General features: G+C 39.2%; 1 protein-coding gene across 2 annotated transcripts; it reads right to left on the reverse strand.

The window, feature by feature from the left end:
• Positions 1-270: 270 nt before the first annotated feature.
• On the reverse strand, positions 271-9,517 carry ubac2 (UBA domain containing 2). Of its 2 annotated transcripts, none has more exons than XM_085477412.1 (10): positions 9,237-9,517; positions 8,723-8,847; positions 7,588-7,707; positions 6,722-6,828; positions 6,315-6,438; positions 6,175-6,222; positions 3,518-3,626; positions 2,625-2,767; positions 2,005-2,151; positions 271-1,925 (listed from the first exon to the last, which is right to left on the reverse strand). In XM_085477412.1, the coding sequence occupies exons 1-10, from the start codon at positions 9,265-9,267 to the stop codon at positions 1,818-1,820; spliced, it is 1,062 nt and encodes a 353-aa protein (XP_085333538.1). In that variant the 5' UTR covers positions 9,268-9,517; the 3' UTR covers positions 271-1,817. The 2 variants fall into 2 exon arrangements, with proteins under 2 accessions (XP_085333538.1, XP_085333539.1); XM_085477413.1 differs by lacking the exon at positions 9,237-9,517 and adding an exon at positions 8,937-9,226.
• Positions 9,518-11,764: the final 2,247 nt, after the last annotated feature.

Below are 11,764 nucleotides of genomic sequence, written 5' to 3' on the forward strand. Positions count from 1 at the left end.
ACTCTATTTTAGAAACAACTGAGCCACTGGGATCATTCCACACAATCATGTCTAGGGATTACAGAGAATGGTGCGACAATTGTTACATAGATTAAATTGTTATAATGTGGGTTATATGGGTTAAAAATGGTTTAATGACTCCAACAAACCAAACTAAACACTTAAATGTCATTTTAGGATTAATGTTTCGTCAACTTATGACTCGTTTTAAACACAGGCTTGTTTTATTTTTATTTTTTAAAGGTAAATACTCATCACCATAACACATAATTCCATCATCAAGTTGATTTATTTGACAGACCAAACATGATTCATTACAGTCCATCAAAAAGTTGACCATGCAACAATTCTGTCATCACATCCATATATTTTTAAATCACTCTCCAAAAATACAAACACAAATGACTCTTCTCAGTGGTCATATATTATCAATATTATTATGCACAAAATATAAAACTAGCATCCATCTTTGAAATCGATATACTGCTGATGCAGTATTACTTCTCTTGCATGTATATTTATATACACAAAATTAGTGACTATGCAACACATAGTCGCCTTAAACCTCTCGCCATGATATTGCATAATAAATATGAACCGACTTCTAAGACTTAGTTTGAATTAGACAGATGTGCTGGCAGCGAGAAAAAAAAAGAAGACTCAGTTAAGACACAATAAATAACCCTTCAATGTGTTTGTGCATACAAGAGCATGAAATAAAGAAACAAAAATGGTCAAGGGCATGAAACATGACCTCCTTGAAGGCCTTCTGTGTGTCTGTGTAGGTGCACTCGCATGTGATTGAGATTATGTCATTAACAGAAAAGTCTCCTCAGGGACCCTGAGATAGCCCATGTAGCCAGCAAACAGCCCGTCTGTCCACAACACTGTACAGTACTTGTAGAGTTAAAATGGGCGAAACCAGCCAACCCCACAAGAGTTTGGCTCTTTAAGTATCTCTCAGTCAGGCTAACTGCTTTGTTAAAACATCTCAAGCAGGAAAGGGTTGCAATCTGTTACTTCCATGAAACACTGCCAAAGTAAAAAAGTAAAACCTGTGTAGTTAAATCATTGTTTAGTAGGTTATATTGTTCATGTAGTTTTTTCTCCAGAGTCCCCACTAATTTATTTTAATTTTGCCAGCATGAAAATAAAATAAAATGACAGCAGCACAGCTGATCATTTAGTGCACAAAAATCTTGCACTTTTTTCCCTTTTCACTTCTAACCAATTATCAACATCTAGAACTCTGGATACACCGGACAAAACATTGGGATACAAACTGTATTTTACATAGCTACTGTATATGTTGGCCTGTGAGATGGCAGCTGATTTGTCAACTCTGTTTGAAAGAAGTAGTCTACCTTTTATTTCCACCAATGGACTGGAGAATGTTATTTTTAAGATGTACTCTTAGAAAAGCTCTTGACTTGTTTGATTTTTGTGTTTTGTTTAGTTTTTTTTTCAGGCATCTTGTTAAGTTAGAGGCCTGACTCACCTTCCTTGAGCAATGACGTCTGTTTCACACTACAACAGCCATCAGAAAGCGATGACGCAAATGACATCCACTCTGTGCTTCACACTTCATTCATCAGCCTGCTATCAGGCTCAGCTCCTGTTGGGGCAGCCTAACACTGCTTCAGGGGAGCAGTGACACTGCCTTCATATAATCTGTACAAATTTTCTTTGTCGTCTCCTTTCCTTTATTTATTCTCTTCGACTCTGAATTATTTGCTTTCTGCTTAGCTTTTCGCTCGTCTGCTTTGGTTCCTGCTTTCTCTTTCTGTCACCTCTTTCCCCTCACTGAGCTGCTTCCCTCAGTGTTGCAAGAGGAAGTTTGTTGCCATATTAATGTCATTATTTGAAGCTCTGAGCGCCTCGAGGGCATCGATCCTGGAAAAGCCCATTTCCACTAAACGTGCAACCTGTAGGACACAAGATAAAACCAGCTCAAACTTAAGCACAGAAACACACACATACAGGAACACTGAAGTAAACGTCTACCTGTTCTTCTGCTACAGGGGAGTTGTCCAGAAAAGGTGGCTGTGTGGATTGGTGGGCTTGAGGCTGAGGACGGGGCTGCACCGGGACGCGGTTCTGTCCTCTGTGTCTCAGTGAAGGGAATAACCTTGTCCACTGTAGCAACCCGCTCTGCACAAATACACAGACAAAAGCAGTATCTAATACTTTGTAATACTAATCACTTCCATCTAGACAAGAACCAATTGAATACCAATATCAGATATCTGTCAGATACTCTGATAGCTCAGTGATTGTATAGCATACATCCTTAATGACTTAAAAAATGTTCCTCTTCTCATGTTTTCTGACTCTTTTTCACTAGCTCTGCATTTGGCTAAGTTCAGTGTCACTACTGGTAGCATGAGTTGATATCTGGACCCTACAGACGCTACACAGGAACTTTAATAACTTCAAATTTGTGCAACTACCTACCTAAATGATCATGGTTAAATGTCTGACTACAACCGTAACTGTAAGCATGCTTCCCTCTTTCTTTCATTGCTGTATCGCATACTGTCATGTGGCCTTAGAAGCAAAATCAATATCTGAGAAACTGGGTGGTCTATGCATAGGTTCAGTTTTAAGTCTTTGTGTGCATCTACCTGTGGCTGTTGTCTGGCATTCGTCCTGGCCTCGTTGTACTCGGCCAGTAGCAGCTGTTGGTCGAGCAGCTCCATCCTCTGCTGCCTCTGAACGTCAAGAGTGGCACCCATCCCCAGAGGTGTCTCGCTGGTAGGTTGGGAGCCTTGACAAACACAGATATAAACAACAGATTCGTCTTAAAAATATCATAACATATCTGTACACGAGTGGATAAGTGCTATGAAGGATCATTTAGCACAAATTCAGTTTTTCTAAGAGGTTTCAGGACCTCATATCCTATATAGTGGTGAACAAACTAGATTACTATTATCATGTTTCACTTCAGTCAGGGAACAATAGTTCAGTTAGGGAATTTGACATTGTTAAGCACTGACTATTTTGAGGCTGATAAGCACTCTAAAAGGCTTAAAAATCAGTGAGCGGGACATTAGGGATTAGAGAGGAAGAGCTACTTAAAACAGAACATTAAAAAGGTAAGTAATCTATCGAGGAAATGTTTTAAGAGGTAAAAGTAATCTGCACATTAACATAAAAAGCTCATTTTTGGTTTAACTCCATCTGTTCACACATTATTTAATAAAACTTAATCTATGAGTTCATAGATTGGTGAGCTGACGACAATATCCCATCAGCCTTTTATAGCTGAGAGGTAAAAATCTTTTTAACCAGCAGTTAAAAAGATTAGCCAACAGTGACAGCGGTACATCTTATCATTTTAAGTCACTCTGTGTCACAGCACTAGTCAAATGCCTAAAAGGTATGTATATTATTATTATCATTAAGTCAGGCAGAAAGAGACAACAACCCCACGTCAGGCTCTGCAACTCTCGTCCTTGTAAAAGGGATTTAGACAGGATTTGTGTTTGTTGTTATTACGAAAGGATGGACTCACTTGAAAAGACTGGCTCCAGAATATATTGTCCAATACGAGACACCCAGATGGGGACAAACAGGATCTTCTGTAACCGTAGGACACTGGAGTGGTATAGTCCACCTGAGATCTGAAAGGCATATTTATAAAAGCACATGTGGACATAATACAGAAATAGCAATCTTTACTGAATAAAGATTAAATTACACAGTAGAAAGTAAGGAACAATATTAAGTGCTTCCACAGATATAAACTAGTATAGGGCAGTAAGTAAAGCTCGAGTTAAAAATAAAAAAATAAAAAAAATGTGCCTCTCCAATAAATCCTTTGTTTATTTTCCTCAGTTGCTTTAGTGATAAGATGTCAAAGTCTATGATCATGTCTTCAAAAGCTTTGCTTGGTCTAATCAGCTTTCCAAATCTTAAAACCCTGTAATGTGAAAAAGACAGTCACCTCCCCTTTTTTTATTCCAAGGATTTAGGCATAAAGAAAATCATAATAATACAGCCTGAGATGAAGAACGTGTGTCATATTACACCTAATCATTATTTATTTAACAAAACTTAAGCCAAAATGGAGAACCAGTGTCTGAAAAAAAAAATCCCATATCATGATTCAATAGCTCAGGCTCTCACTTCCTTGCAGAGGATTTCTGGGAAGCTCTTCTTTACAATGATTCTTCAGTCCATCGAGGTTTGTGAGTATTCTCTCCAAGATCCTGCCACAGCATTTCAATTAAGTTGAGGTCTGGATTTTAACTGGACCATTGCGACCCCTTGATTTTTTTCTTTTTCAGCCAATTTGTTGGTGATTGCTGTACTTTGGGAACACGCTCTTGTTGCCTGACACAGTTAGCTAAGCTAAGTTTTAGCAGTTGGACAGATAGCTTCACACTTGACTCTAGAATACTTTGGTATACAGAAGACTTGATGGTCAACAAAACAAATCATCACCCCTCTACCACTGTATTTGAGAGTTGGAATGAGACGTGTATGCTGTGTTTGATACTTGCTTAATGTGGAACTGTGCATTATGGCCAAACATCTCCACTTTGCTCTTGTCTGTCCACAGAACATTGCTCCAGCAGTCTTTGTTTTAGATGCAACTTTGCAAACACAAGCTCTGCTAACATGTCTTTTTTTTTTTTTTATTCAAATCAGGCAACAAAGTATATATCTCATTTACATTGACATAGTTTTTTTTTCTTTTTTTCTATTTTCCCCTTTTCCCTTCCCCTCCCCTCTTTTCCCCCTTCCCTTCCTTCCTCTCCCCATCCTTTTTACATAAAATATAACTACCATTATATAAACAATCATATCTATGTCTATACACACACATTTATTATCCTAAATAAGTATATTCAAAGGAGGGAGAGAGGGGAAAAAAAAAAAAAAAAACCCAAAACAAACGACCCCCCCCCAAAAAAAAAAAAGAAAAAAAACAACACCTGCGTAGACCCATATATATAATCTTGGAGCAGATATGGGAGGAGGCCATACCTCCCAGTTTTACTTATTAAAGTAATCTATAAAGGGTTGCCAAATTAGGTAGAACTATTTAACATTATCTCTTAATGAAAATTTAATTTTTCCAACTGTAAATGATACATTGTGTCTCTTAATAAAGCAGAATGAGTTGGGGGGGGCTTTATTTTTCCAATTTAGAAGTATAAGGCGTCTTGCAAGCAATGTTATAAAACTCAGAGCACGAATTTGTTTATTATTTAAGTTTTTAACTGTAGCTACACCAAATAGTGCCATTACTGGGTCTGGGGGGAGTTGTTTTTAAAAAATATCAGACAGAGTTTTAAATATTTTAGACCAGTAGGTAGCGATATTAGGACATGTCCAAAACATATGTGACAATGAGGCAGAATTCTGGCCACATCGATCACATCTTGAGTCAGCCCCTGGAAACATCCTTGAAACCTTCAATTTAGACAGATGGAGCCTATGCAGGACCTTAAATTGTAGTAGTCCGTGCCTTTTTTTTTAAAGATGTGTTAGCAAACTCTTCCAAAGAAGCCATATTTTCTGAGTTTTTTAAACTGTACAGTTATAAACTTTAACATTTAATATGGTTATTAAGCCCTGAGATCTAGCTCTCGGGTGTTTTGTCATTTTTCTGAGCATTGTATCATGTGACCTTGGGTGAATTTGTTGTATGAAATTTTTTCCACTTGTGAATAATCTTTCATTAGAGAATGATGGACTTCAAATCGTTTTGCATTTGCCTTCCCATATTGATGTGCAGCAACATTCTCTATTCTAAGATCATTGCTGATGTCATTCTTCCATGGCATTGTATTAACAGACACCTGAATGCTCCACTGACAAACCTTCTGCCTTTATAGAGGTGCTCACACTTAGATTAGCATCTGTTACTACTTATAAATTATAGACTTACATTAAAACCTTGGAACTGAATGTAGGCAGACTTTTTTTCTCACACGACTATATATATTTTTTAATCAATCAATCAATCAATCAATCAACTGTTTGATTAATACTGAAATGCTTATATCCTTTGATTTTGATTTCCTTGATTCATACTGCACACAGAGTCCTTGATGATCACCATTATTTATCCCTCCTGGTCATGAATAGCTTATTATGTTTTAAATGCTGGTACACATGCTAGATATACATTCAAAAGACAAGAAGAATTTATTTACTCACCAATCCACTGAGTGCAAGGAGCCACATAAAAGGGCTGGAAGTCAGCAGCTGTATCACAAAGAACAGGATGATAAAACAGAGATTAGTAAGAATTCAAACTTAAAAGTGAAACAGACTTCCACGTGTCCATAGGGATTTACCTGTAAGCCTACTATGTAGACCAGGGACTTGTTGGTGATGTGGATGCGACCCAGTACCTGTGTGACTGGCATCCTGGGGATCGACAGGTAGAAAGGCACAAACAGAGAGAAGACTGGTGCAAGCCTGTGGGAGGCGAGAGGGAAAAATCAAGAGGATTGAGGTTTGGGCTCCCTTGTGAACTTATATTGATTTTTATGCATTTTGATCTTTTATGTTAAGTTTACATGTATGTAAATAAAACTGCCATTGTCTCTTTTGTGGAGGTGGATTGTAAACTGATTATCTAATACATCATGAATGATGAAACAAAATATGTCATGAAAACTGTTGTCGCAGGCCATAAAACTGAAAAAGTCTACTTTTATTTTAGTGATGCTGCACGTGCGTTATAATAAAGTCTACTTACAGTCCCGAAGGCAGTTCTTCCACCTCATAGTAAAACAGAAACTGGAAAGCCTCTGCCAGCAAGAAATCCATCAATGCAGAAAGACACCAAGTACCAAAAAGAAACGACTGGTAAAGGGAGAAAAGAGCACCATATAAGATTATCAGAGCAGTACATACCTATAAAAAAAAAGAAGAAGAAAAAAAACCCCTTCACACTGTATTACATAAGATGAGTTAAAAGTGACTGAGACCATAAACCTGGTCTCTATCTAAAGTCACAGCTGGGGAGTTTCACTTTTCCACAGACTTCTACAATCAGGCTTCTTTTTATTGGTGGCCATTACAAAGACTAGAGGTTTAAGGCACTTCTAATTTATCTTTACTGTTCATACAGAGATGTTAAATCACTCTTTTATATGCAGCCCATGAGTCTAAAAACATTTGCACAAACACAAAGCCACCTAAATGAGGAAGTTATGCATTTTCTTCCCTAAAAGGTGAATTCAAAACTGAGATGAAACTCATACTGATTCTGACTGATGATCACACCTATGAAATAATTCTAATTTGGAGAGTCAAAGGAGCTTGCAAAGAAAAGCGTCTGGACTTCTTTAAGTTGCTTGAAGACGTTTCACCTCTCATCCGAGAAGCTTCTTCAGTTCTAAGGTCAAATGGTGGAGAGTCCCAGATTTAAACCTAGTGGGCGTATCCCCCCACAGAGGGACAAAAGGACCCCCTGATAATCCTCTAATCGCCTGAGCCAATTTGGGGAATAATTTTTAATCGCTTTATACAGCACCATCCACTCTTCACTCTGGTTCAGCTAAATCTCTGGTTACACTCCTTCCTTAAATGTTTTTATCTATCAATAGTTTTTATACTTACAGCAAACTTCCTGGTGCCAAACCTCCTTTCAAAGATTCTAAAGTTGTAAATGAGCAAACTGCTGCAGAATGAGTCCTTGATATCGAGACACACCAGCCTGGCACACAATAATCTCCACACCTAAAACAGAAGGGACGGAAGAGTCATACACAGACACTTGCATCCAAAACATACGAAGAACAAATAAACCCCTGTATAATAATGCCTTTTATGTATATATTACACATATTATACATATGTGTCCCAAATTTGGCATACTATCTCACATTTCTGAACCAAATACTAGTACATTTTACCATAAATTCCAACAAAGGTTTTATTAAAAACAAAAAACAAACTCAAAATCCATTTAGCAACTTCTCTTAGCACAAATAACATCTCCCCAAGCTCAGACTCAGATGTAATCATGTGACCTAAATGGGGAATTTTAGTTTCGTGATAACAGGTCATTACATATGACGATAAGATAATTCCTGTCACACCACACACTTCTGCATGGTTGATGGTGTACTACTGAGCAACATAACCAGGGTTTGTGTAAGCAGGCTTGACAACAGTGTATATCACCTTTCTTTGTCAACCCATGCTTTCTGCTTCGGGATCTTACATGCTACTCAGTATATTCAGGTTTAACACTGTCCCACCCCCTGAAGCAGGAAGCATGGACATCTCTTTGTTAACTTTCAGTTAAGAAAGTAAAAGTAAGAAAGTAACTTTGTTGACTGATTATTCTTTGTGATAAATAACCTACAAACTTAATCTGTTTTAACCTGTGTTCTATTAGCTGTGTAAAACAAATATGGTGACAAATTAGGACAAGCATAAACAACATTTATGTATTTTCTGCATCGCCAGGATACATGCAAATTCTTGGAACAGGAAATTTACTCCACACGCTTTATTCTGCAGTTCAACAGGCAAAATGGATTTCTTCAGCAGACAGTCTATAAGCAAAACTTCAGAAAGACCAACAAAGCTGGTGTCTGTCCTCCGAGACAAGGTGTGTTTGTTCAGGGTCTTTAGTCCTGGATCCTTATTGTTTCACTGGTGTAAACTATCAGATAGCACTAGGTGTTGGTTTTAGCGTTCCCTCTATGTTTCACCCTCAAACACACTTGTAGATGCCGGGCCGTACCTGATGCTCCTGTGTGATAGCCTGGAGGTGGTAAACAAACAGGTCTTGGTACTGTGGCAGCAGGGTGAGCATCACAGTTAGCCCATTTAGAACCAGAAGAAGGCTTTTCGACAGAGGAGCCTTGTCTGTCAAAGACACACACACACAGTATAATTAACAGCAATGTACAGGGTCGCTTTGTTCATCGATTTATCTAATATTCTTTAAATATTACCAAGAGTCGTGAAGATGGAAGGGCTTATTTGTATACAGAGGCGGGGCACACATAGACACACAGCCACCTCAGTACTACGAAGTTAGCATAATATTCACTTTATTTGAACTTTGAGGCCTTAGCTGAACAAACTGAATACTTGGAAACGTGTAACATAAGGTTCTAATTAACAAACCGAAGCGTTAACTGATAGATACCGTTCAGAGTAAATGAATGACAGCGCAATGCTAACGTCAGGTAGCTAAGCTAGTAGTCCGTTGAGACTCGCTGTGGTTTTAACGGCAAATTCACGATACTTACAAAGGCCACGAGAACCGGTGGTTGTGAACATAACGTCCAGGTATGTTACGGTGTCCAGGCGACGGCTGTCGATCCAAATATAGCGCCAAAGTGACACTAAAACACCGAAATAAAGTTGGAGACAGGATCCATGCTGTAACCGTGGAAGGAAAGGCAGGGCAAAGGACTCCGCTACGGAAGCCCGACAACAGCTAAAAGGTTTCTCTCGCAGAAGCCCCAAATGTTAAAAGAAATTCGTCCTGTGGGGGTCGCTGTTGTTCTGTGTTGAGCCCGGGAGAAGTCTCGCTGCTCAGACATTTTTATGGATGAACTTCAGATTCAGGTTCAGCTTCAGGTTACTTTATTTGTACCCACAGGCAGGTTTGGTCTGTTGTAGTGAGTCATTCATCCTTACGTGTGCATTTTCAATACATACACAGATCACAGATAAATGGTAAATGGCCTGTATTTATATAGCGCTTTACTAGTCCCTAAGGACCCCAAAGCGCTTTACATATCCAGTCATCCACCCATCCACACACACATTCACACACTGGTGATGGCAAGCTACATTGTAGCCACAGCCACCCTGGGGCGCACTGACAGAGGCGAGGCTGCTGGACACTGGCGCCACCGGGCCCTCTGACCACCACCAGTAGGCAACGGGAGAAGTGTCTTGCCCAAGGACACAACGACCGAGACTGTCCAAGCCGGGGCTCGAACCGGCAACCTTCCGATTACAAGGCGAACTCCCAACTCTTGAGCCACGATCGCCCAGATAAACACATGCTTAGAGAATCCACATAGCATCGTGTAGGAAAGCTACAATATGTCTATCTGACTGATAGCTGATGGAAGAAAGCTGTTTTTAATATTTGATGTTGTGCACTTTGAGACCAAAAGCCTTCAACCAGTAGGAAGAAATTGAAACCTACTATGCAAACGGTGCAAATCATCAAGTAAAATCAAACCAACTGGTGTAACCATCTGGTGTATGCTGGGTTCAGTCTGTCAAACCATTTAACAATTTCATTAAGTGAGTTTGTGTTCTTTACATATATATATATCAATTACTATGAGACCAAGGAAAGGGATAAAACAGATTCAGTAAAAGCACAGTAAAATAATACCATCATGGTTTTATCAATCTGGAAACAGGAAAACCTTCTCATGCACGGCAGTCGCTGATGCCCTTTTTATAAGTGCAGCTTCACACTCATTCGTTTCTGTGAGCGTTTTCTGATTCGTTTTGCCATCAGTTCCTGAAGACATGCCACAGCTCACTGTTTTCTGTTGCTTCAAGTGCTTCGTAGATTAAAAAGTTTTAAATTAAATTTTATTTGCATCTACTATGATAAGAAAATGCTGTATGTTGCTCAAAAGAGCAATTTTATTTTAAGGCACTCATATACTATATTGATACTCAAATACCCATATCACACCATCTCTGAGAGCCGGGTCACCTCCATCAGCCAGCGACAACTATTAGGTCTGTATCCTCAGGTTAAAAGCTACTCCAATAACAACTGGGTTTTTGTATCCATGATGAAATATCAGGCATTTCAACAGTACAGATGCTGCAGCTGGATGACCCTCAGAAAGGCAGTATTTTCTACACAGTGCCCCCTTGCTGTTATCTTATAAACTAATCCAAGGGGATTATCAAGGCCTGAAGTCTGATCTTTAACCTTGTCACCTAGGTATGTAATAAGCATTTATGCAGCACAGCAGATGTTTATAACTTCAGCTTTCTCAAAGAGTGCTACCCATGTAAATTCTTCTGTGGCCTTTGAGCAGGATGTAACTACACAAGTCTAGCTTAATGACTTTTTCTTATGGTCATCTGGCGTCATGCACACAGTGTCATATCTTGTCAAGGTCCAGACTTCCTTTGCAGAGGCCCTGCTTTGTCTTATTGTCAAATTGCTGCCAGTTTTAGTGACATCAAAATGTATGTATTGCTTCTTGCCTGGGTGTGATAGCTCCAGAACCAGTCGATCCAAAGCGTAGTGCATTTGAAAAGATATGGCGAACAGCTGTCTAATAGTGTTGCACTTTCCCCATCATCAACAGATGCAGTTGTGTTAGTTCCCATTGGTTAGTTCCCACCCATTAGGTCTATTTGGCTGCCTGTGGTCAGATGTGACTGCAAAGCAGAGCTCAGTAACAGCTTGCTAATTGTGTTTCAGACCTTCTCTGTCACTGATGTAGGAGTGAGGTCTAAAAAGGTTGCTTTGCCCCTGTTCTCAATCAAAGATAATCAGATTAAACAGCACAGAGATGTGTGTATGTATATGTTTGTGTGTGCTTACCAATAAAGAGACTCCAGATTTGGAGACAGCCTTGACTCCTGCTGTTTGCTTTGTTCATTAAGAGGAGATGAGCAGATGGTTTGCTGGTCTGTTGTGCAGTGCACACATGCAGGCACACATACACACACACACACACACACACGCACATGCAAATACACATATACACATGCATGCTCGGTCCTGTCACCTTAGCTTTATCCTCCATTTATCTTTTCCATTACACATCTCTTGGCAGGA

This window comes from Copadichromis virginalis, linkage group LG13 (assembly GCF_057382275.1).
Source record: "Copadichromis virginalis isolate Kocher_CV1m ecotype Utaka linkage group LG13, C_Virginalis_male_GT1.1, whole genome shotgun sequence".
In the NCBI taxonomy this organism is placed as follows: domain Eukaryota; kingdom Metazoa; phylum Chordata; class Actinopteri; order Cichliformes; family Cichlidae; genus Copadichromis; species Copadichromis virginalis.